The sequence below is a fragment of the Callithrix jacchus genome, chromosome 18, assembly GCF_049354715.1.
Source record: "Callithrix jacchus isolate 240 chromosome 18, calJac240_pri, whole genome shotgun sequence".
Classification (NCBI taxonomy): domain Eukaryota; kingdom Metazoa; phylum Chordata; class Mammalia; order Primates; family Cebidae; genus Callithrix; species Callithrix jacchus.
In genome coordinates, this window is record NC_133519.1 from 16,189,904 (window position 1) to 16,216,759 (window position 26,856).

Below are 26,856 nucleotides of genomic sequence, written 5' to 3' on the forward strand. Positions count from 1 at the left end.
GATACATATTTTGGGTCTGTAAGGTAAATCTTCCCTACTATCAGAAATACAATGAATTCCCTCATAACTATTACCTGCCTTGTAAGCACAAACTAGCCAAGTGCTTATTAAAAAGTATAAAGTGGCCAGGCATTGTGGCTCATACCCGTAATCCCAGCACTTTGGGAGGCTGAGGCGGGTGGATCACCTCAGGTCAGGAGTTCGAGACCAGCCTGAACAACATGGAGAAACGCCATCTCTACTAAAAATACAAAATTAGCCGAGTGTGGTGGTGCATGCCTGTAATCCCAGCTACTCAGGAGGCTGAGGCAGGAGAATCGCTTGAACCCAGGATGTGGAGGTTGCAGTGAGCCGAGATTATGCCATTGCCCTCCAGCCTGGGCAACAAGAGTGAAACTCCATATCAAAAAAAGAGAAGGATGTAGCATAGCTCCAAGCACCAAAGAGCTTGCTGTACCATAATACTTCAGACGTCTTCAAGTGGTTCTCACACATTAGTATCCAAAAGAATTAACTGTTGTGCTTTTGCCAATGCATATTCCAAGGCCCTGCCCATGGGTCCTGATTCTCAGGTGGGCCCAAAAGTAAGAGGATTTTTTTTGTTTTTTTTTTTTTGAGACAGTCTCACTCTGTTGCCCAGGCTGCAGTGCAGTGGTGCGATCTCCGCTCACTGCAACCTCTGTCTCCCATGTCAAGTGATTCTCATGCCTGAGCCTCCCAAGTAGCTGGGATTACAGTCGCGTACCACCATGCCCAGCTAACTTTTGTATTTTTAGTAGACGGGTTATCACTATGTTGGCCAGGCTGGTCTCAAACTCCTGAACTCAAGTGATCCACCCAACCTCAGCCTCCCAAAAGTGCTGGAATTACTGGAATGACCCACTGCGCCTGGCCAAAAGCATGCATTTTTAATAAGCACTCCTGAGGGATCCCACACCAAGGTAATTTTTATGCAGCTGGTCCCTGGAACACACTATGAAAAAGACTAAACACTTTGCAACATGTGTTGCAACAGAAATAGAAAACCTGGTCTCATCCATTGGTTTCAACCATTCCAAATGGTTATCTATCTAGCAATTCCAAAAAGCAATGCTTCTTATCAACTAAAATAAACTATTATCATTTTTACCTTATGATCATGTAGAAACAATTCTACTTGTCTTTTACAAACATTTCTTTAAAGATGCAAATTCAGACCACAATCTTTCCTATATTTTTCCCTATGAGTGAATTAGATCCTATATACCAAGCTAAAAAAAAAAAAAAAAAGACGAAAAAACAGAATACTTACCACTCCTTTTTCCACTACTTCCTTCAGTTTAGAGCGTGTCATTTTAGGCTCCTAAGGAGAAAAAAACGGAAAGGAAAGAAAGGAAATAGTCAATAAAAATCACAGCTCAGGCCAGGCGTGGTGGCTCACACCTATAATCCTAGCACTTTGGGAAGCCAAGGCAGGTACACAAGGTCAGGAGTCTGAGACCAACCTGGCCAACATGGTGAAACCCCATCTCTAATAAAAATACAAAAATTAGCTGGGTGTGGTGGCATGCACCTGTAGTTCCAGCTACTCAGCACGCTGAGCAGGAGAACTGCTTAATCCCAGGAGGCGGAGGTTGCAGTGAGCCGAGATCACATTGCTGCACTCCAGCCTAGGCAACAGTGCGAGAATCCGTCTCAAAAAAAAAAAAAATCTCAGACCAGGTGCAGTGGCTCTCGCCTGTAATCCCAGCACTTTGGGAGGCCAGGGCAGGCAAATTACAAGGTCAGGAGTTCAAGACCAGCCAGACCAACATGGTGAAACTCCATCTCTATTAAAAATACAAAAATTAGCTGGGTATGGTGGCACGTTCCTATAATCCCAGGTACTCCAGAGGCTGAGGCAGGAGAATTGCTTGAACCAGGACCCAGAAAGTGGAGGTTGCAGTGAGCCAAAATCGCGCCTGGGCTACAGAGCAAGACTATGTCTAAAAAAATAAAAAATTCTCAGCTTAGCAAGGTGGCTTGCGCATGTAATACTAGCATTTTAGGAGGCCAAGGTGGGAAGATGGCTTGAGGCCAGGAGTTCAAGACCAGCCTGGGCAACATAATGGGACCCACCCTCCCCCCACCAAAAAAATTGTTTTAAATAGCTGGGCATAGTAGCATGCTCCTGTAGTCCAACCTACTCAGGAAGCTGAACTGGGAGGATCGCTGAGTCCAGCTTAGGAGTTTGAGTCCAGCCTGGGTGACAGAGCAAGACCCTGTTTCTAAAAAAACAATAACAATAAAATAATTGACTGCTCACAGTGGTTCACACCTGTAATCCTAGCACTTTGGGAGGCCGAGGCGGGTGGACCACCTGAGGCCAGGAATTCAAGACCAGAGATGGAGACCAGCCTGGCCAACATGGCAAAACTCTGTCTCTACTAAAAAAAAAAATACAAAAATTAGCCAGGTATGGTGGCACACACCTGTAGTCCCAACTACTTGTGAGGCTAAGGCAGGAGAATCACTTGAACCCAGGAAGCGGAGGTTGCAGTGAGCCAAGATCGCACCACTGGGTGGTGCACTCCAAGATTGCACTTCAGCCTGGGTGACAGAGCAAGACTCTATCTCAATAAAAATAAAAATAAATAATAATAATAATAAAAAATATGGCCAGATGCGGTGGCTCACACCTGTAATCCCAGTACTTTGGGAGGCCAAGGTGGGCAGATCACCTGAGGTCAGAAGATCGAGACCAGCCTGACCAACATGGTAAAACTCCATTGCTAGCAAAAATACAAAATTAGCTGGGTGTGGAGGCACATGCCTGTAATCCCAGCTACTTGGGATGCTGAGGTAGGAGAATCACTTGAACCCAGGAGGCAGAGGTTGCAGTGAGCCAAGACTGTACCACTGTACTACAGCCTGGGTGACAGAGCAAGACTCCATCTCAAAAAAATAAAAATAAATAATAATAATAATAAAAAAAATATGGCCAGGTACGGTGGCTCACACCTGTAATCCCAGTACTTTGGGAGGCCAAGGCGGGCAGATCACCTGAGGTCGGAAGATCGAGACCAGCCTGACCAACATGATAAAACTCCATCTCTACTAAAAATACAAACCCAGGAGGTGGAGGTTGCAGTGAGCCAAGATTGCACAATTGCACTTCAGCCTGGGCAACAAGAGCGAAACACTGTCTCAAAAAAAAAATAAAAATAAAAATAATAAAAGAATAAATAAGTAAAAATTACCAAGTAATTCTTGTGTTTTGAAATGCTAACTTTAACCTCAGCTGCCAAACTGTTTACAAACTCCCAAGTGATCTCCTATCCTTAGCCAGTTTACAGATAACTGTATTCCAAGACGTTAAAAGAGCAACAATCAACTACTCACAAACATTGGCATATCTTCTGTCTCACTGATGGCTGCTTTCATCATAGCTACCACATGTTCATTTGTGATCACTTCCTGAAGAAAGATGAAATTTCACTTTATGCAACAAGGGTTTATCACCTAGACAATATCCATCTCTCCATCTAACTCTGCTAGACCTATTTACAGGACAAATGAGAACCATATACTCGAATAGCATCAGACTGGAATAAAGCAAGGCAACTGAAAGCAGAGAAGGCAGAAATAAGTTTTGGCCAGAAGCACAGAGCTTCAAACAATGTAGCAGCAAATGAACCAATGCCATTAGCTGCTACTAGGAACAAGAATGGCTCACATAAAAGGAGATACTGAGGTATTTATATGCTTACGAGAAAGAGTAACAAAGAGCAAAGGCTCTGCAAATAGCTGTTCAAGAAGGGTATTTACATATGTACAAAGTCCAATAAACTATTACCTGGGCATCTTTTTATACATATCAACCCACAAAGAGTAAACCCACCATGAACATTATCATCACTGAATCTGCTAAATAATACAGTTAATATGCAAATCAGTAGAAAGAAACAGGAAGTTTATCTTCTCAATTAAATTCTTCTTTAACATGTGTTCATATTTCAAACTTGTACTGGGTATAAGGAGAAAGCTATCTTAAATATGTAAAAATGTAAAATGTTTTGTCACAGGTAACCCACAAAATTGGTAATTCATATACCAAAAGTCAAGAATTTGCTAAGTATTTTTATATACTTTCCAGGAAAATTTCCCTTCCATTTATGTAGCTGCCCAGTCTTACGTGGAGAATGTTTCGGACATTGACCGCTGTTAGATTGTGCTGCTTGGCACCATCCTCCAAGGTACGGTCAAGCACGTCATCCAGTTTCAGGTCACAAGCCAAGTTCCCCTCTTGACCCCTTCCGTCTCGTTTCCTCTTGGTACCCTTTTTCTTTTTTCTCCTTTTCTCACTTTCTTCATTGTCTTGTTCTTCTGCAAATACACCAAGAACATCACCAGAATTCCAAAACAGCTTTAGCCCAGAAAGCCAACAGTAAAGTGAAAAATCTCAAAAGTATTACGCTAAGTGAAAGAAAACACATGAAAAAGGACACACATTATACAACGGTATACTCAGTATAGAACATTGTGGAAGATGCAAAAATGTAAAAATAGAAATGAAATCAGTGGTTGCCAATGTTTGAGAACGAGGAATTTGCTATCATAAAGGGGAATTAGGCAACTTTTGGGGTGACAGAAATGTTCCACATTGATTGTGGTAGCAGTTAATAGAACTGTGTATAGTTTTCAAAACTCATCATATACATTTTATTTTATACCTCAATAAACCTAACATTTAGTTTTTAAAAATGTAACTTGGCCAGGTGCAGGCCTATAGTCCCAGCACTTTCGGAGGCCAAGGTGGGCAGATCACAAGGTCAGGAGTTCAAGATCAGCCTGGCCAACATGGTAAAACTAAAAATCCCTTCTAAAAATACAAAAATTGAATGGGGCCGGGCGCAGTGATTCGCACCTGTGATCCCAGCACTTTGGGAGGCCGACGCAGGTGAATCATTTGAGGTCAGGAGTTCGAGACCAGCCTGTGCAACATGGTGAAACCCCGTCTCTACTTAAGAAAGAATACAAAAATTAATCGGGCATGGCAGTGCATGCCTGTAGTCCCACCTACTCAGGAAGCTGAGGCAGGAGAATCACTTGCACCCAGGAGGCAGAGGTCGCAGTGAGCCAAGACTGTACCACTGCACTCCAGCCTGGGCAATGAGAGCGCAACACGCCATCTCAAAAAAAAAACAAGGAAGATATGAATGGGTAGCAATAGGCACAAAGTAGCAAAAAGAAAAAACAAAACAAAAATAATTCAATGGATAAAGAAAAGGTAAAGCAGGGCAGATGAGGAGGTTCCTGCCTGTAATCTCAGCACTTTGGGAGATGGAGGAAGAAGGACTGCTTGAGCCCAGATATACAAGACCAGCAAGACACTATTTCTTTTTTTTTTTTTTTTTTTGAGATGGAGTCTCACAGTGTCGCCCAGGCTAGAGTGCAGTGGCACTATCTTGGCTCACTGCAACCTGTGCCTCATGCTCAAGCAATTCTCCTGCCTCAATCTCCTGAGAGTAGCTGGGATTACAGGTGCCCACGACCGCACCCAGCTAATTTTTTGTATTTTTAGTTGAGACAGGGTTTCACCATGTTGGTCAGGCTGGTCTTGAACTCCTGACCTCAGGTGATCCACCTGCTTCTGCCTCCCAAAATGCTAGGATTACAGGAGTGAGCCACGTCGCACAGCCTAAGACACTATATCTTAAAAAAAAAAAAAAAAAAAAAAAAGAAATTAAAATAAAAGATACACAAAATAATCCAACAGAATGATATACAGCAATGAAAATGAACAATCTACAAGTACATCCGAGAATATGGATGAATTTCATAAATATAAAACAATGTTGAGGCTGGGCATGGTGGCATGTGCCTGTAATCCCAGCAACCCCGGAGGCTGAGTGAGAATCACTGGAATCCAGGAGGGGAATGCTGCAGTGAGCTGAGACTGCACCACTGCACTCCAGTCTGGGTGACAGAGTAAGATTCCATCTCAAAAAAAGAAACGGTGAGAGAATAAATGTAGTCACAATGCCAGGCACAGTGGCTCACACCAGTAATCCCAACACTTTGGGAGGCCGAGGCAGGCATATCACCAGAAGTCAGGAGTTCAAGAACAGCCTGGCCAACATGGCAAAACTCCATCTCTAACAATAACACAAAAATCAGCCAGGCATGGTGTGGTGGTAGGCACCTATAATCCCAGCTACTCTGTAGGCTGAGGCAGGAGAATCGCTTGAAAACCCAGGAGGAGGATGTTGCAGTGAGCCATGATCATGCTATTGCACTCCAGCCTGGGTGATAAGAGCGAAACTCCATCTCAAAAAAAAAAAAAAGACAAAACAATTGAACCAACATATGCTGTTAGACATCAGGACAGTGGTTAACCTACGGGTAGGGCGTAATTGGAAGGGAAAACAAGATGGACTCCTGGGTACTGATAACATTCTGTATCTTGATCTGGGTCCTGCTTACAAGGGTGTATTAAATTTGTGATAATATAGTGAATTCAGGCTATCTTAGGATATGTGCAGTTTTCCACATATTATACTTCAATAGATTTTATTTAATTAAAAAGAAAAAGAAAGCCTACCCATTGGAATAAAGAGTCCACCATCTTCTATCTCTTCATCAGGTTGGTGAACCAGAGTCCTGGGTGGCTTTTCTTGAGAAAAGGCACAAACATCTAGCTGGGTTGATTTCCTGGGCTGGGTTCCTGGTTTTACTGATTGGCTGCCTGATGGCAGTGAAGGTATCTCCCCTTCAGAATACATTTGAGGTCTCCCTGGAAGAATCACAAATATTGCTCCACAATTTGCCCATTCTCAATCATAATCTGTTGTAGAATTCAGCATCTTATTACAGTCATTTTAGTTGAACAACATGAATTAAACATATACTATATAGGCATTTCTCTCGTTTAAATCGAAGCTCAGATCCAATTTACTCATCTGTAAAGTCAGGGAGTTAAACTAGGTAATTGCTAAGGCCTTTATATTTCTTTTTTTTTTTTTTTTTTTTTTTTGAGATGGGGTCCTGCTCGTTATCCAGGCTGGAGTGCAATGGCGCGATCTCGGCTCACCGCAACCTCCGCCTCCTGGGTTCAGGCAATTCTCCTGCCTCAGCCTCCCGAGCAGCTGGGACTACAGGCAAGCGCCACCATGCCCAGCTAATTTTTTGTATTTTTAGTAGAGACGAGGTTTCACCATGTCGACCAGAATGGTCTTGATGCCCTGACCTCATGATCTACCCGCCTCGGCCTCCCAAAGTGCTGGGACCACAGGCAGGCCTTTATATTTCTAACATGATTTCAGTTTTGCATTTTCTTCCTATGAAAAATCAGACTCATAATTGTAGAGGAAATTCCTGATGACATTTTATATAGATGACCATTAACACCATATTTAACCAACTATAAATAGAATATTAAAATGCCCTGACTTTGTAAATCAATTTGACAGAAGAGTAATTGTCACCATAAAATTATAAACATATGGTTCTATAGTTCATTAGATAATTTTCTCACCTCAACACTTCATAAACCTTTTTAGGTGGGAGTAGGTGAGGATAGCATTAAATGACAAAGAAACAAGGGGTGATGGTGCATGCTGGTAGTCTTAGTGACTTGGGAGGCTGAGCTAGGAGGACGGCTTAAGACCCAGGATTTGAGGTTACAGGGAGCTACAATCGCACCACTGCACTCCAGATGGGGCAACTCAGCCCCATCTGAGTTGAAGTGTTGAGGTGAGAAAATTGTCTAATGAACTGTAGAACCATATGTTTATAATTTTATGGTGATAATTATTCTTCTGTCAAATTGATTTACAAAGTCAGGGCATTTTAATATTCTATTTATAGTTGGTTAAATATGGTGTTAATAATAGGAGGATGGCTTAAGGCCCAGGATTTGAGGTTACAGGGAGCTACCAGATTGGGCAACTCAGCAAGACCCTGCCTCCAGAAAAAAAAAAAAAACAGGTGCTTATTGTCATGAGCTAACTCATATCAAGACTTGGTCTCTACTAAAAATAAAAATAAACAATTAGGCTAGGCCAGGTGGCTCACGCCTATAATCCCATTACTTTGGGAGGCCAAGGCAGGAAGATTGCTTGAGCCAGGATCCAGGAATTTGGAACCAACCTGGGCAACATAAGGAGACACCTTGTCTCTACAAAAATGTAGAGCTCTGAAATGAGCTGGGTGTGGTGGTACACACCTGTGGTCCCAGCTACTAAGGAGGATGTGATGGGAGAGTCACTTGTACCCTGCAGTTTTGAAAAGGCTACAGTGAGCTGTGATTACGCCACTGTACTCCAGCTTGGGCGTCACTGCAAGACACTGCCACACACACACATGCACACACACGCACACAGGCAAAAAAACATTCATGTAGTACTAAAAGTAGGCTGGGCGCAGTGGCTCATGTTTGTAATCCCAGCACTTGGGAGGCTGAGATAGGCAGATCACTCGAGGTCAGGAGTTGCAGACCAGCCTAGCCAACATGAAACCTCTGCTCTAATAAAAAAAAAAATACAAAAATAAGCCAGGCATGGTAGTGGGTGCCTGTAATCCCAGTTACTCAGGAGGCTAAGGCAGGAGAATCACTTAAACCTGGGAGGCAGAGATTGCAGTGAGCCAATATAGTACTACTTCACTCCAGCCTGGGCAACAGAGTAAGACTCCATCTCAAAAAAAAAAAAGGAATGCTGGACTCAGTGACTTACACCTATAATCCCAGCACTTTGGGAGGCTGAGATCGGTGGATAACTTTAGGTCAGGAGTTCAACACCTGTCTGGCCAACATGGCAAAACCCCATCTCTGCTAAAAATATAAAAAATTAGCCAGGTGACAGGCACCTGTAATCCCAGCTACTTGGAGGCTGAGGTAGAAGAATTGCTTGAACCCAGGAGGTGGAGATCAAGGGCCACTGAACTCCAGCCTGGGCTATGGAGCAAGACTCTGTCTCACCCCCCAAAAAAAGTAAACATCAGAAATCAGGCTATCAAGGAAACAGCTTGCATATAAACAGAATATCCCTGAATTATACACACACAAAAATTGTTTAACAGGTACCTAGAAAGAGGTCTTTGGGAGCAAGAGTACAGAGTGAAACAATGCCTAAATTTTCACTGTATACTTTTTATATTTCTGGATTTTTTTCCCCTAGTCTGTTATTACGTAGCTGAACATTTTCTTTTAAAACACATAGACAGTCTTTACACTTGGGTCTCAGTCTGTCACCTAGTCTGGAGTACAGTGGCATTATTCTTCTCTTCCCAAGTAACTATGCTTGTAGTCCTAGTTACTTGGGAGGCTGAGCTAGGAGGACGGATTAAGGCCCAGGATTTGAGGTTACAGGGAGCAATACTTGCATAACTGCGCTCCAGATGTGGCAATGCAGCAAGACCCTGCCTCCAAAAACAAAAGCCAGATGCTCTCCCTCTTAAATGGTGTATATTCTAATAGAATTTTACTTGTTCTTCTGAAGTTGACTTACATACCCTAATTTCCACTTATGCTTTTTTCTTTCTTTGACTCCTAAAATCTGCCAAGGAGGACAGATTGCCTGAGCTTTAGGAATTCAAGACCACCCCGGGTAACATGATAAAACCCTGTATGTATTCTACTAAAATACAAAAAATTAGTCTGATATGGTGGCAGGAGCCTGTAATCCCAGCTATTCTGGAGGCACAAGAATTGCTTGAACCTAGGAGGCAGAGGTTGCTGTAAGCCGAGATCGAACCACTGCACTCCAGCCTGGGTGACAGAGCGAGACTCTGACTCCAAAAACAAAATAAATAAATTTTTAAAATGTTAATTTTGGCCGGGCGCAGTGGCTCATGCCTATAATCCCAGCACTTTGGGAGGCCAAGGTGGGCAGATCACAAGGTCAGAAGATCAAGACCATCCTGGCCAACATGGTGAAACCCTGTCTCCACTAAAAATACAAAAATCAGGTGAGTGTGGTGGTGCATGCCTGTAATCCCAGGATACTCGAGAGGCTGAGGCACGAGAATCACCAGGAAACAGAGGTTGCAGTGAGCTAAGATTGCGCCAGTGCACTCCAGCCTGGCAACAGAGACTCTTCTCTCAAAAATAAAAAACATATATATACAACAAAGCCGCAACTCATATGAAGAAAAAAAAGAAAAGAAAAAGAAAGAAATAGTAATTTTGATGATGTTATCAACATACAGTTCTTAGGCTGGCAGTAAATAAGTTACAGATATGCTCTGAATGTCTGAATAAGGTTTTTCTTTCTTTCTTTTTTTTTTTTGAGACAGAGTTTCACTCTTATTGCCCAGGCTGGAGTGTATGGCATGATCTCAGCTCACTGAAACCTCCACCTCCTGAGTTCAAGTGATTCTCCTCCTCAGCTTCCCAAGTAGCTGGGATTACAGGCGCCCACCACCATGCCCAGCTAATTTTTTTGTACTTTTAGTAGAGACGGTTTTCACTAGGTTGGCCAAGCTGATCTCAAACTCTTGACCTCAAGTGATTCACCCATCTCAGCCTCCCAAAGTGCTGGGATTACAGGTGTGAGCCACCGCACCCAGCCTTCTTTTTCTATTTCTCTTATCCTGCTCAGCTTCTCTTTCTGAGGTCTTTTAGCATCCAATATATATATAATGGAAGGTGAGATCCTAAAGGGTTCTAAGGAGGGGAATTAAATTAAAAAACAATGTGGAATCAGAGAGGAAAAAAAGGTTTTAGAAAAAAGGAACATTTCTCTATAGAGAATATGAAAAATGATTTTGTGGTACAGCTGATAATGTTTTGGCAGGGGCAGTTTTTAAAAGTAGTTCCAATTTTTTGTTGTTGCTAAGCAGGGTCTTGCTCTGTCCCCTAGGCTGGAGTACAGTGGCATGATCTTGGCTCACTGCGGCCTCAACCTCTTGGGCTCAAGTGATCCTTCCACCTCAGCCTCCCAAGCAGCTGAGACTACAGGCTTCTGCCACCATGCCCAGCTAGTTTTATTTCATTTTTATAGAGATGGGGTCTCACTATGTTGCCAAGTCTGGTCTTAAACTCCTGGCCTTAAGCAATCCTCTCACTATGGCCTCCCAATGTACAGGGATAGGCATGAGTCACCATGCCTGACCCCAATGTTTTTTTTTTTGAGATGGAGTAACACTCTGTCACCAGGCTGGAGTACAATAGCGCAATCTTGGCTCACTGCAACCTCCACTTCCCGGGTTCAAGTGATTCTCCTGCCTCAGTCTCTCAAGTAGCTGGGACTCCAGGTGTGTAACACCATGCCCAGCTACCTTTTGTATCAAATCTATTTTTTTAATATCAAATATTTTTTAAGTAGCAAAAACGTTGGCAGAAGAGGCTCTGCCTCCCAAAGTGAACCTTTGTATTTTGAAGGGCAATACTTGCTTAGATTAAAAGTTCTGGTATGCTTGTTTAAGTTATTTGTGGGCTGGGCATGGTGGCTCATGGCTGTAATTCCAGCATTTTGGGAGGCTGAGGTGGGCAGATCACTTGAGCTCAGGAGTTTAATACCAGCTTGACTAACACCGAGAAACCCTGTCTTGACAAAAAAATACAAAAATAAGCCAGGCATGGTGGTATGCACCTGTAGTCCAAGCTACCTGGGAGGCTGAGGTGGAAGAATCACTTGAGCCTGCGAGGTCGAGACAGCAGTCAGCCATGACTGCACCGCTGTACTCCAGCCCGGGTAACATAGTGGGACCCTGTCTAAAAAAAAGTCATTTGTGGCCTCATGCCTGTAACTTCAGCATTTTGGGAGGCCAAGGCAGGAGGATTACTTGAAGCCAAGAGTTAGAGGTTGCAGTGAGCCATTTTTGTACTATGCACTCTAGCCTGAGCTATAGAGTAAGACTCTGTATCTCTCAAAATAAATAAATAAATAAAGACATTTCTAGCTGAGCCCAGTGTCTCAAACCTGTAATGCCAGCACTTTAGGAGGCTGAGGCAGCAGGATCACTTAAGGCCAGGAATTCTAGGTTACAGTGAATTATGAGACCTCATCTGTTAAAAATACAAACAACAACAACAAAATTTTCCATGCTGGGCAATTTACAGAGACCTTGTGTCTGCAAAAAGTTTAAAAAAAAAAAAAAAGTTGGGTATGGTGCTGCAGGTCTGTAATCCCAGCTTCTTTTAGCTTGATGGTATGGCTCCTGCCAACAGTCCCAGTTACTTGGTAGGATCAGTTCAGCCCAGGAGTTAGAAGCTACAGAGAGCTACGATTGTACCACTGTACCATAGTCTAGATGACAGAGTGAGACCTCATCTCTTAAAAGAAAAGAGGTTTAAACACTTAACATGAGCCACCTTACCCAGCCTAAATCATGTTTCTTGACTCTCATGCCTGTAATCCCAGCACTTTGAGAAGCCGAGACAGGCAGATCACTTGAGGTCGGAGTTCAAGACCGGCCTGGCCAACATGGTGAAACCTAGTCTCTACTAAAAATATAAAAATTAGCCAGGTGCAGTGGCACATTCCTGTAATCGCAGCTACTCGGGAGGCTGAGGCAAGAGAATCACCTGAACTCGGAAGGCGGAAGTTTCTGTGAGCTGAGATCATGGACACTACACTCCAGCTTTGGTGACTGTGAGACGCCACGCAAATAAAAAAAGAAAGAAGCATCATTTAACATGATTTAACAACGTATCAATTGTAACAAAATGTCAATATTTCAAAAATAATCCAGCTATCTTTTCTATGTAGCGTTTCATTTTTCTACAGTGTATACGATGCTGCTGCTTTCATAATCAGAAAACTAAAATGCTACTTACAAGAAAACAAAACAAAAAGAACATGCACTAATAGTAGGATTATGGGTAATTTTTATTTTATCCTTTAAAGTTTTCAATATTTTCCAAAGTAGACATATATGAATTTTCAATCTTTCCTTCTTCCTCTCTGTTTTGTGTTACATTTCTAATTGACAAAAAAAAAAAGCTACTTGAAGAAAAATACTGGACAGACAATCAGTGTATTTTTATTTTTATTGCTATTACTTGTATATACAACTAACCAAAGTGCAAAGTTGTGGAATCAATTTTCAATTCTCCACATTAATGAAAGAGAGTGATATCACAGATAATACAAAACAATAAATGTTTATCTAAATTTGGGTATCTGTTAACTGACTTTAAAAATCTCTTAATTACACTTACCAATAGCTAAGTGACTACGAAGCCATAGTTATTTATCCATTCCTTCTCTAGCATTTTAAACTTATAATTTGCTCTAGTTCTTTCTGTCTTCATATCACAAATACAACTTATCTTAGGCTGAAATGCAGTGGTACAATCAGAGCTCACTGCAACCTTGAACTCCTGGGCTCAGGCTATTCCCCTATTTCAGCCTCCTGAGTAGCTGGGACTACAGAAATGCACCACCACACCTGGCTAATTCTGAAAAGTTTTTTCCAGAGATGGAATCTTGCTATATTGCCCAGGCTGTTCTTGAACTCCTGGCCACAAGATCCTCACACCTTGGCCTCCCAAAGTGTTGGGATTACAGGTATGAGCCACTGTTCCCAGCCCCATTCATTCCCTCCTCTTTAACTCCTTCATATAATGTTTTTTTTTACAACAAACTCCTGAATCTATTCTTCAAGATCATCAATCTTCAAATACAACCTTTTTCTCAGGCATTATCCTTATCCCTCCTTTAAGAACAAGAGCTCTTAAAGCTCTCATTCCTCTTTTCACTTTTACTACTACTTCTCCAGTTGTTCCTTCTCTGTTATATTCTTCCTTGATTCAAGGTTGTCTTTAAGCTACTGCTCTTTCCCCTCCATGTCTGTTTCCATGGAGAAGAACCATGACTAACACTGTGAACATTTCTAGTCCTTGCCTCTTAACTATACTTTAATCTTAGATTTCTACTTTTACTTGCTGGCCCCATTGTCACCTCACATTCCATTTGAGGTAGGAGATCAGCAGGACTTGTTTTCCAAGCACTGTTCACAAGACCCCGTTGAACAAAACAGGAGCTGATCAAACAAACTGGCCAAAATCAGCTAAAAGCAAAATGGTGACAAAAGCAACCTCCGGTGGCCCTCATTACATCTGCATGCTAAAAGAACCTCCCACCAGCACCATGAAGGTTTACAAATGCCATGGCAACCTCCAGAAGTTACCTTATATGGTTTAAAAGGGGAGGGACTCTCAGTTCTGGGAAGTCCTCACCCCTTTTCCAGAAAATTCATTAATAAACCACTCCTTGTTTAGCATATCATCAGAGTATAGCCATATATATAGCTCTCATGCCTTTGGAGCTCAGTGTTGACCACATCCTAGATGCTCTGGGGTTTTTGGCATTTGGTACCAGGACCCTCATAAGCTGATGCCCAGATACTCAGGTATTTTGGATTTGGCACTGATTCTTTTTCTTCTTTGTCATTTTTGCATACATACAGCTAGCCAGCGATCCACAGGGCTGCTGCTGCTGCTACTATTACTCTTACGTTTTTTTTTTTTTTTAAGAGACAGGGTCTCGCTACATTGCCCAGGCTGGAGTGCAGTGGCTATTCACAGGCACAATCCCACTACTCATCAGCACGGGAGTTTTGACCTGTTCTGTTTCCAACCTGGGCCAGTTCACCCCTCCTTAGGCAACCTGGTGGTCCTCCACTCCCGGGAGGTCACCATATTGATGCCAAACTTGGTGCAGACACTTGATCGGCATAGTGCACTACAGCCCAGAACTCCTAGACTCAAGCGATCCTCCAGCCTCAGCCTCCCGAGTAGCTGGGACTACAGGCACGTGCCACCACCCCAGCAAACTTTCAATTCACTCTGTTGGCTCATTCATGATTCTTTCCAGTGCAAAGCCAAGAACCTTCCAGGGCTCAGTCCCGATTGTGGGGTTCACCTGCATCATTCCTTGGTGACCACAAAGGGACTAGTAAGTCATCAAATAAACCTGAGGGAGACCTTTAGCCAGACCCTAAATTAAGACTGACTGGAGGCCAGGTGCAGTGGCTCACACCTATAATCCTGGCACTTTGGGAGGCCAAGGCAAGCAGATCACAAGTTCAGGAGATTGAGACCATCCTGGCCACCATGGTAAAACCCCATCTCTACTAAAATACAAAAAATTAGCCAGGCATGGTGGCGCGCCTGTAGCCCCAGCTACTCGGGAGGCTGAGGCAGGGGAATCACTTGAACCCAGAAGGTGGAGGTTGCAGTGAGCTGAGACCACAACACTGTACTCCAGCCTGGCGACAAAGCGAGACTCCATCTCAAAAAAAACTTAAAAAAAAAAAAGTAAATAAAGACAGATTGCGCTGAGTGCAGTGGCTGATGCCTGTAATCCCAGCACTTTGGGAGGCCAAGGCAGGCAGATTGTCTGAGCTCAGGAGTTTGATATGGCAAGACCCCGGCTCTACTAATATAAAAAAATTAGCCGGCTGTAGTCCCAGCTACTCGGGAAGCTGAGGCACGAGAATTTCTTGAACCCAAATACCAACTGGCACCACCATTTGGTCTCCATGAAAAGGTGAATGCCCCGTTTGTTCCCCCTCAATGTGGTGTTTTTTGTTTTTGAGACAGTGTCTCACTTGGTCGCCCACACTGGAGTGCGGTGGCACAATCTCACCTCTGCCACCAGGGTTCAAGAGCTTCTTGGGCCTCAGCCTCCCAAGTAGCTGGGATGCGCGTACACCACCATCCATAGCTAGCTTCTGTATTTTTAGCAGAGATGGGGTTTCACCATGTTGGCCAGATTGGTCTTTAACTCCTGACCTCAGGTGATCCACCCACCTAGACCTCCCAAAGTGCTGGGATTACAGGCACAAGCCACTGTGCTCAGCCAATGTGGTGATTTTTGCTTGTTTTGTTTTTTGAGATGGAGGGTCACACTGTCACCTGGGCTGGAATGCATGGTGCAATCTCCGCTTACTGAAACCTCTGCCTCCCAGGTTCAAGCAATTCTCCTGCCTTAGCCTCCACATAGCTGGGATTACAGGTACCCACGACCAGACCCAGCTAGATGTGGTGTTCTTTAACTGATTTACTTTCTCTTTCACTCTCTTCTCTCTCTTTATCTTTGCAAGTCAATCAGGAAATGGGAATGGTGCCTCTGGGTTGTTAGTCAGTTCGTTGTCCCCCATCACCTGGATGCCCCAGACAGAGGCACACCTGGTCAGCCAAGTCCTTTATAATCTATCTTGTCACCTTCTCTCAGACTTTCTCTCTTTAGCTTCTAATGACCAGAGATTTTACTTTTCTGCTCTTAGTGCCGAAATGCATGCTTATGTTCATCCTGTTGTCAAGTTTGTAGTCTCTGTTTTGGCAATTTGAGCAGCTGTTTCTATTGTATGTAAGGTAGGCTTTTGTTATTTTGAGAAGTATTCCCTTGTGCTGACTCTGGATGTCAGAGTCACATTGTTCTGTGGCCCCAATTGTGTTAGGTATCACGTCTTTGGGCCTCAGTGTTGGCCACCCCCAGATGCTCCAAGGTTTTCAGCATTTGGTGAGGCGACCCTTGCTGGCCAATGTCTAGATACTCCAATTTTTCAGCATTTGGTGCTGTTTCATTTTTCTTTATTCTCTTTGACATTCCACCAACTTCAGCAACCTCTTCTAGTCCCTCCTAAAGTCAGAAATTGTATTTTTTATAACAGGTCTCTTCCTGTTTGTTTCTCTTTCTGCTCAAAATGAGGGTCCCAAATAGGCTGCCTTATTCAAGCTCATTTTTCTAGAGGCCCTGGATCCCTGACCTGACGATGACTACCTGCAAGGGCAGAAAAGTGGCCGCCTGAACTCTTTTTTTTTTGGTGTCTCCACTGCTGGGTGAGTTTTCCACTGTCTCAGGGGCTCCAAGGACCCCCCCTGAACAACACTGTTTACCCTATCACTCTCCCCCAATTCACATTTGCTGCTACAGGAGCCTCTTTTTTCTACCTTCCTTTCCCTTTCCGCCTCTTCTGTCCTCTTTTATTATACTTCTACTGGTCATGTCTCTCTAGGATAGTGGGTTAGAGTCCCACCCTGGGACAATCCCAAGCTCCTGGGTCCATGATCTCTGATCTTGAAGTTGTCATGAGAAGATGCTCCTTCATCTTTCAATGAGTATTCTGGCTTGCTGTCTCTCTCTCTCTCTCATCCCCTCATTCTCCCTCCTTTCCCTTTCTCTTTCTTTCCTGCCCACTCCACTTTTTTTTGGCAGAGTTTCGCTCTTGTCCAGGCTGGCGTGCACTGGCACAATCTCAGCTCACCACAACCTCTGCCTCCCGGGTTCAAGAGATTCTCCTGCCTTAGCCTCCCAAGTAGCTGAGATTACAGCCATGCACCACCATGCCTGGCTAATCTTTCCTGCCCTTATTTTTTTGAGACGGAGTTTCGCTCTTGTTACCCAGGCTAGAATGCAATGGCACGATCTCGGCTCACTGCAACCTCCGCCTCCTGGGTTCAGGCAATTCTCCTGCCTCAGCCTCTGAGTAGCTGGGATTACAGGCACGCACCACCATGCCCAGCTAATTTTTTGTATTTTTAGTAGAGACGGGTTTCACCATGTTGACCAGGATGGTCTTGATCTCTTGACCTTGTGATCCACCTGCCTCGGCCTCCCAAAGTGCTAGGATTACAGGCGTGAGCCACCGCGCCCGGCCCTGCCCTTTTTAATCATCTCCTCCTCCTCTGAAACAGAAGGGGAAAAAAAATGATAAAAGAGGTTTTTAAAGTCAAAACTGTTATGAAAACTACCTTATCCAAATTCTAGTCTACAGCTTTCCTCCAGAAAAAAAACAAAGTTTAGCCATGTAAACAGGTTTCAGTATTGTCAGAAATAATTTAAATCCAGCTATCTTTAATAAAGTGGTGAATTTATATTATTATCTTACAACTAGAACTCTGTGGTAAAAGCTACAGTTTGGCTGTGTCATCACTCACATCTCACCTTGAATTGTAGTTACCAGAATCCCCATATGTTCTGGGAGGGACCCGGTGGGAGATAACTGAATCCTGGGGGTGGTTACCCCCAAGGTGCTATTCTCCTGATAGTGAGAGCTGATGGTTTTACAAGGGGCTTTCCCCCGTTTGCTTGTCACTTCTCTTTCCTGCCTCCATGGGAAGAAAGACATGTTTACTTTTCCTTCAAGGATGCCATGATTATAAGTTTCTGGAAGCCTTCCAAGTCCTGCAGACTGTGAGTCAATTAAACCTCTTTTCTTTATAAATTACCAGTCTCAGATACTTCTTCATAGCAGTGTGAGAACAGACTAATACAGACTTTTGCGTGTGTATACATGTTTAGATATATTTATGTGTATACACACATATGTGTTGTGTCTAACATGCTATCAAATTGGCTTATAAGTAAATGAGTACTCATAAATTAAGTAAGTCCAAATGCTTTTCAGGCTCACAGGAATCCTATGGTAAATAAAACTCGTTTTAAAATTATTAAAAAAGACTGGGTTCAGTGGATCATACCTGTAATTGCAACATTTTGGGAGGCTAAGGTGGGAGGACTGCTTGAGCCCAGCAGTTCAGGACAAGCCTGGGCAACATAGTGAGACTCCATCTCTAAAAAAAAAAAAAAAAAATTAGCCAGGTGGGATGGCACACACCTGTAGTCCCAGCTACACAGAAGACAGAAGGCTGAGGTGGGAAGATCACTTGAGCACAAGAGGTGGAAGCTGCAGTGAGCTGTGATCATCCCACTGACCTATAGCCTGGGCAACAGAAACTCTGTCTCAAAAACTAAGTTAATTAATTAAATTAAATAATTAATGGAAATAGAAATGACTTCAGAATTGTATGAATAATATTAATTTAAGATTGTTAGGCCAGGCGCGGTGGCTCAAGCCTGTAATCCCAGCACTTTGGGAGGCCGAGGCGGGTGGATCACGAGGTCAACAGATCGAGACCATCCTGGTCAACATGGTGAAACCCCGTCGCTACTAAAAATACAAAAAATTAGCTGGGCATGGTGGCGCGTGCCTGTAATCCCAGCTACTCAGGAGGCTGAGGCAGGAGAATTGCCTGAACCCAGGAGGTGGAGGTTGCGGTGAGCCGAGATCGCGCCATTGCACTCCAGCCTGGGTAACGAGCGAAACTCCGTCTCAAAAAAAAAAAAAAAAACAAAAAACAAAAAACAAAACAAAAAAAAAGATTGTTGACTCAACGAAAATAGCTGGAGCTTCTGAGTTACTGGCAAAATGTCCATGCGTTTAAGATTCTTACTTAGGGGTTCACCTAATGCTCAGAGTTTATAAATGGTTAACTAGGAGATAGTTACCAGCTTTGAATGATGACCAGCTTTGTCTAATAAAGTTCTAGCTGGGCACAGTGGCTCTCACCTATAATCCCAGCACTTTGGGTGGCCAAGGCGGGTAGACCACTTGAGGTAAGGAATTCAAGGCCAACCTGGCCAACATGGCAAAACCCCATCTCTGCTAAAAATACAAAAATTAGCCAGGCATGGTGGTGCATGTATCCCAGCTACTTGGGAGGCAGAGGCCCAAGAAGCTCTTGAACCCAGGAGGTGAAGGTTGCGGTAAGCTGAGCTCGTACCACTGCACTCCAGGATGGGTGACAGAGTGAGACTCTGTCTCAAAAAATTAATAATGACAAAAAATTAGGTAAATGTAATGAGATAAATGCTTGTAATAATCGTTTTATATAATTTAAAATCTTAAAGTCATCTTGGATACTTATTGGATACCTGGGTCATTTCCAATTAAGAAAGGAGTATTATATAGGGAAACGTTTTACAATAAAATAAAAAAAATTTTAAACTATGGAATGGTTCTTATCTATAAAATGCTCATGCCTGTAAACCCAGCACTTTGGGAGGCTGAGGTGGGCGGATCACCTGAGGTCAGAAGTTCAAGACCAGCCTGGCCAACATGGTGAAACCCTGTCTCTAATAAAAATACAAAAATTAGCCAGGCATGATGGCAGGCAGCTGTAATCCCAGCTATTCTGGAGGCTGAAGCAGGAGAATCACTTGAGCATGGGAGGCGGAGGTTGCAGTGAGCTGAGACTGTTCCAATGCACTCCAGCCTGGGCAACAGAGCAAGATTCCACATCAAAAAAAAAATGCTAATATCTGATAGTTCAGAATTTCTTGCTTCCTAGGTTTCTATAAAACATACCAAAGATGTGTTTTTATTGAGAAAAATAATTGTATCTAATTCAAAAGTTCCCTAAAGGACGATTCACATTATGGAATTGAAAAAGTTATTTATGAAACCATGTAGAAAGGAACCAGTAAGTAGGGGAGAGATGTAAAGAAAGCTATGGATGTACAGATGTATTTTTGGAAGGTTATAAAGAAAAGGGAATAATTCTACATAAGAAAGGATCCTGCAAATCTCAGTGGGAAAAAACAAAGGATCTTATATGGTAAATTATTGTTCTAGAGTAGTAGAATGACTATTTATTTATTTTTTTTTTAATTTAAAGACAGGTTTTGCCATGTTGGTCAGGCTGGTCTTGAACTCCCGACCTCAGGTGATCCACCCACCTTGGCCTCCAAAGTGCTTAGATTACAGGCATGAGCCACCACACCCGTCCAGACTGACCAGTTATTTAAGAAAATGGTAGTATAGGCTGGGCATGTTGGCTCACGCCTGTAATCTCAGCACTCTGGGAGGCTGAGGTGGGTGGATCACTTGAGGTTAGGAGTTCAAGACCAGCCTGGCCAACATGGTAAAACTTTGTCTCTATGAAAAATACAAAAACTAGTTAGGCATGGTCACTCACATCAGTAATCCCAGCACTTTGGGAGGCTAAGGCATGCAGATCACCTGAGATCAGAAGTTCAAGACCAACCTGACCAACACAGAGAAACCCTGTCTCTACTACAAATACAAAATTAGCCAGGTGCGGTGGCATATGCCTATAATCCCAGCTACTCAGGAGGCTGAGGCAGGAGAATCACTTGAATCCAGGAGGCAGAGATTGAGTGAGCCAAGATTGCCCCATTGCACTCCAGTCTGGGCAAGAAGAGTGAAGTTCCACCTCAAAAAAAAAAATTAGCTAGGCATGGTGGCACATACCTGTAATCCCAGCTACCTGTGAGGCTGAGGCAGGAGAATCACTTGAACACAGGAGGTGGAGGTTGCAGTGAGCCAAGATTGCACCACTGCACTCCAGTTTGGGCAACAGAATGAGACTCCATCACACAAAAAAAGGAAAAGGTAGTATAGGACAAGTCAGAAAGTTCAACCAAGTCACAGATGGTCTGTGCAGGTCATAAGATTTATAAAGGAGAATTTATAAAAAGAATTGTTTTTATATGATTCAGTTAGCTATAATTAATAGTGAAATCTTTTAAAAGAATGGTCTCCTATGTTAAAGCAAGCACTTTAAGGTATCAATTTGCTCTTAATTAAATTACAAGAAAATTTGCTTTTCAGTTCTATAACTTGTTTCTTTTGAAAACTTCTCAGATTCATATCTCACAAGTTCAAGTGTTCTATCTCACTGCTTTCAGCTTTTTCTCCCCTTGAGAAACCCTGAGACATTAACTCTCTCCTTCAACCTTTTCATCAGTTCCTGTAACTTTTTCTCTTCCAGTTCTGTTGTTACACTCAGATGCTGAAATATTTTATCTTGGAGGTCTATAAAAGCAATGTTTTCCTCCAGCATAACTTGATTACATACTCTTGGTTTTTCTTGATGTGCCTAAATTTTCAGTGTTACCAGAAAACTTTTCATGTTCATCTGCTATACTCAAAACCTTAAACATACGTTTCCTTTGTCTGATTAAATTCATGTATTATTTCTCTCTTCATCAAATTTATCTTTGAGGTTATTTAAGTGGGCTCCCCACAAGGAGAGTTAATTATACTGTTGGACTGCCACTTTGGATAATTAAGTATCGCTGGGCTGGGCACGGTGGCTCACACCTATAATCCCAGCACTTTGGGAGGCCGAGGCAGGTGGATCACAAGGTCAAGAGATCGAGACCATCCTGGTCAACAAGGTGAAACCCTGTCTCTACTAAAAATACAAAAAAAATTAGCTGGGCATGGTAGTGCATGCCTGTAGTCCCAGCTACTCAGGAGGCTGAGGCAGGAGAATCACTTGAACCCAGGAGGCGGAGGTTGCAATGAGCTGAGATCACACCATTGCACTCCAGTCTTGGCAACACAGCGAGACTCAATCTCAAAAATAAAAATTTATCAGGGCATGGTGGCACATACCTATAGACCCAGCTACTCTGGAGGCTGGGGCAGAAGAATGGCTTGAACCACGAGGCAGGGGTTGCAGTGAGCCAAGATCATGCCACTGCACTCCAGCCTGGGTGACAGAGTGAGACTCTGTCTCAAAAAAATAAATAAAAATTTAAAAAATAAAAATAAATGAAAACAAGGAAAGTCCCACCAGTGCCATGACAGTTTACAATTGCCATGGCAACCCCCCAGAAGTTACCTTATATGTTTTAAAAGGGAGCTATCTCTTGGTTCTGGAACTCCCTGCCCCTTTTCTAGAAAATTCATGAATAACCTGCCCTTATTGAGTATATAATCAAGCAATAGCTATCAATTCATGAGGGCTGCTGCTATTACTGTGTCTATGGAGCAGCCATTTTCCTGTACCCTGCTGCTCTAATAAACTTGCTTTCCTGTTGCTCTGCTGGCTTGCTCATGAACCTTGTAGGAAGTGAAGAATCCTCCTGGGCTGAGCCCCAATTTTGGCATTCACCTGTATAACTCATACCCAAATCTGAACTCATTTTCAAACTCTCAAATACCTTCCCAATGAAGGCATGCATCACCATCCCCTAGTCCAAATATCTTACATGTCAGTCTCTGCGCAATGTTAACTATTTCTTTGTAATGTGTGTATACCCATTCTTCTCTAGCCTTACTGCCAGCATCCAATTCTCATTCTTAAGTTCTTAAGAAGCAAGCATCAAGGCTCTCTATAATCTGGATCTACTCTTTCCACCTGAAGCCTTAGTAGTCTTCCACACAAACACAGCATTTCTACATGTTAATACTTCCACTTCTTCACTCACAATCTATCAAAGCCTTCGAGCTCCACTTCCAAAAATCCAAATTATATTTATTACATATTGCAGCACTAAATCACACTGTCTTACACTGCTCCAAATAGATTACGTGTTTGTGGCTGTCTTCCCAATTAAGATTTTAAACTTACTGAGGTTAGAACTATGCCTTCTGCTTCTTTAAAATGTCACACAGATGAAGAGATTATATGGTTTTTGTTTTTTTTTTTTTTTTTGAGACGGAGTTTTGCTGTTGTTACCCAGGCTGGAGTGCAATGGCACAATCTTGGCTCACCGCAACCTCCGCCTCCTGGGTTCAAGCAATTCTCCTGCCTCAGCCTCCCGAGTAGCTGGGACTACAGGCGTGCACCAACATGCCCAGCTAATTTTTGTATTCTTAGTAGAGACGGGGTTTCACCTTGTTGACCAGGATGGTCTTGATCTCTTGACCTCGTGATCCACCTGCCTCGGCCTCCCAAAGCGCTGGGATTATAGGCGTGAGCCACCGCGCCTGGCCTGAGATTATATGTTTTAAACCAAAAATCAGACTAAGGATTTCTGTGTCACTCAGAAAAAAAATCTGAGATAAAGTTAGACATCAAAATGTGTTTTATAGGTCATTGCGATGGTTCACTAAAACTACAGAATTATCATAATTCATGTTGAATACTTTTTGTGGAGTCTTTTATTATACAAGGAACTTATATGATACTAATAGTATTTTGAAAAACTTGTTGATAATGAATGAAAATTGACTCCCTATAGCTTTTTTTTTTTTTATTGTACTTCAGATTCTGGGTAAATGTGCAGATCATGCAGAATTGTTGCATAGGTACATACATGGGAATGTGGTTTGCTGCCTCCATCACCTATCACCTATATCTGGCATTTCTCCCCATGTTATCCCTACCTCCCTAGACTCCCTATAGTTTAACACCACTATTCTTTTTTTTTTTTTTTTTTTTGAGATGGAGTTTCACTCTTGTTACCCAGGCTAGAGTAATGGCACGATCTTGGCTCACCGCAACCTCCACCTCCTGGGTTGAGGCAATTCTCCTGCCTCAGCCTCCTGAGTAGCTGGGATTACAAGCATGTACCACCATGCCCAGCTAATTTTTTTGTGTGTTTTTAGTAGAGACGGGGTTTCACCATGTTAACCAGGATGGTCTCGATCTCTTGACCTTGTGATCCACCCGCCTCGGCCTCCCAAAGTGCTGGGATTACAGGAATGAGCCACTGCGCCCAGACCTAACACCACTATTCTTATTTTCACTGTCTAGAATCTGCTTTCTCTTCTACATTATTGGCTTCAGATATTTGAAGACTGACAGCTTTTTTAAAAAATATGAACTGTGCACTGTTTTATTTACTTGTAAATTTTATTTATTTATTTAATTTATTTTTTTGAGACAGAGTTTCACTCTTATTACCCAGGTTGGAGTACAATGGCGCGATCTCGGCTCACTGCAACCTCCGCCTCCTGGGTTCAGGCAATTGTCCTGCCTCAGCCTCCTGAGTAGCTGGGATTACAGGCACGTGCCACCATGCCCAGCTAATTTTTTGTATCTTTAGTAGAGACAGGGTTTCACCATGTTGACCTGGATGGTCTCGATCTGTTGACCTCGTGATCCACCCGCCTCGGCCTCCCAAAGTGCTGGGATTACAGGCTTGAGCCACCGCGCCCGGCCTAATTTATATTTTTTATACTCAGTAGACTCAAAGATTCTCCAGCCTCTGCCCAAGTAGCTGGGACTACAGGTACATGCCACTATACCCAGCAAAACTTACAGCTTTTTTACGACCCCTAAAACTTACAAAGTTGCTCATGTGAGGCTCTTCAGAATACTAGTCATCCCCCATTTAATATGCAGCAGTTTGTCAATGTCCTCTTAAAACGTGGCATCCAGAATGAACACAATATGCCAGAGAGAGCATGACCAGCACAGTATACCATCAAAATTATTGCTAACTCCCTCATCTTGAGCTTTACACCTCTATCACACGTCATCAACAATCATGCATTTTTTGGTTTTGGTTCTTTTCTTTTCTTTTTTTTTTTGTTTCTTTTTTTATCAAGTTACTCAGCCCTGATTGTTTTTGGTTTTTTTTCTTTTTGAGACAGAGTCTCGCTCTGTCACCCAGGCTGGAGCGCAGTGGCACCATCTCAGCTCACCTCCGTCTCTGGGATTTAATCGATTATCCTGCCTCAGCCTCCCGAGTAGCTGGGATTACAGGTCCCACCACCAGTGGGCCTGGCTAATTTTTCTGTATTATTAATAGAGATGAGGTTTTGCTATGTTGGCCAGGCTGGTCGAGAATGCCTGACCTTGTAATCCACCCGCCTCCACATCCCAAAGTGCTAGGATTATAGGCATGAGCCACCACGCCTGGCATTTTTTTTTTTTGCTTGTTTTTGAGGTGAAGTCTCACTGTCACCCAGGCTAGAGTACAGTGGCGCAATCTCGGCTCACTGCAACCTCCACCTCCTATGTTCAAGTGATTCTCCTGCCTCAGCCTCCCAAATAGCTGGCGCTTCAGGTGCATGCTGCCATACCCAGCTAATTTTCTTTCTTTTTTTTATTTTTGGAGACAGTCTTACTCTGTCACCCAGGCTAGAGTGCACTGGCACAATCTCGGCTCACCACAACCTCCACCTCCTAGGTTTAAGCAATTCTCCTGCCTCGGCCTCCTGAGTAGCTGGGATCACAGGCATGTGCCACCAAGCCAGGCTAATTTTTCTTTTCTTTAATATTTTTGAGATGGAGTTTCATTCTCTTTGCCCAGACTGGAGAGCAATGGCATGATCTCGGCTCACCGCAACCTCCACCTCCTGGGTTCAAGCAATTCTCCCTGCCTCAGGCTCCCAAGTAGCTGGAATTACAGGCATGCGTCACCACGCCCAGATAATTTTGTATTTAGTAGAGACAGAGTTTCTCCATGTTGGTCAGACTGGTCTCAAACTCTCAACATCAGGTGATCCATCCACCTCAGCCCCCCAAACTGTTGGGATTACAGGAGTGAGCCACCGCACCCAGCTAATTTTTGTATTTTTAGTAGAGACAAGGTTTCGTCACGTTGGCCAGGCTGGTCTCAAACTCCTGACCTCAGATGATCCACCCACCTCGGCCTCCCAAAGTGCTGGTATTACAGCCACTGCGTCCAGCCATGCTGATATTTTTTTTGAAAAAGTGATTCTCTACCCAACATGTGTTTATGCCTGTAATCCTTGCACTTTAGGAAGCTCAAGCAGGACTGCTTTAGCTCAGGAGTTTGAGACCAGCCTGGGCAACATGGCAAGACTCTATCTCTATGAAAATATGAAAAATTAAAAAAAAAAAAAGGCTGGGTGCGGTGGCTCACGCCTGTAACCCCAAGGCAGGTGGATCGCTTAACATCAGGCATTCAAGACCAGCCTGGGCAACAGGGTGAAACCCTGTCTCTACTAAAATACAAATTAGCTGCGTGCATTGGTGGGCATCTATAATCCCAGCTACTCAGGAGGCTGAGGCAGGAAAATTGCTTGAACCCGGGAGATAGAAAGAAAATTTGATTCTGTCCTATGCTCTATATGTACATTTCTCCCAACTCCCTGAATTAAGTTGTTGAACTGATTTTTATCTCCTATTATCTTTAAACCATCATAAAGGAAATCCCCTTTTTTCAGTAAAAACACCTAAATTCCAGTTTCACCTTTATTTGTCCTGATCTAGTATACTCTGCCCATACTTATTTAAAAACAAATGAATGAAAGAGAAATAAAGGAAAGGCATGGAGAGAATGAAAAACCTTCATTTCTCCTTTCTTTAAGTCTAAATAATGAGAATTTGGCTGGGTGCAATGGCTCACACCTGCAATCCCAGCACTTTGGAAGGCCAAGGCGAGTGGATCACTTAAGGTCAGGAGTTCAAGACCAGCCGAGCCAACATGGTGAAAC

General features: G+C 43.1%; 1 protein-coding gene across 23 annotated transcripts in view; it reads right to left on the bottom strand.

Moving 5' to 3' along the window:
* GON4L (gon-4 like) overlaps positions 1 to 26,856 on the bottom strand; it is a 96,976-nt gene that overhangs the window by 65,068 nt on the left and 5,052 nt on the right. For 8 of the 23 annotated variants that reach the window (XR_013529405.1, XR_013529404.1, XM_054247577.2 and 5 more), the window contains 6 exons: positions 18,392 to 18,484; positions 6,563 to 6,754; positions 4,886 to 4,981; positions 4,154 to 4,344; positions 3,361 to 3,435; positions 1,292 to 1,342 (listed from right to left, as the gene is read on the bottom strand). Coding sequence is in view for 21 of the 23 variants with exons in the window: in XM_054247577.2 (XP_054103552.2) it covers positions 1,292 to 1,342; positions 3,361 to 3,435; positions 4,154 to 4,344; positions 4,886 to 4,981; positions 6,563 to 6,754; positions 18,392 to 18,484 (698 nt within the window). In the remaining 2 variants the exon portion in view is untranslated. Of the gene's footprint in view, positions 1 to 1,291; positions 1,343 to 3,360; positions 3,436 to 4,153; positions 4,345 to 4,885; positions 4,982 to 6,562; positions 6,755 to 12,487; positions 12,553 to 18,391; positions 18,485 to 26,856 lie in introns of all 23 variants that reach the window. The other 15 variants (XM_078355864.1, XM_078355866.1, XM_078355867.1 and 12 more) reach the window with 5 other exon arrangements.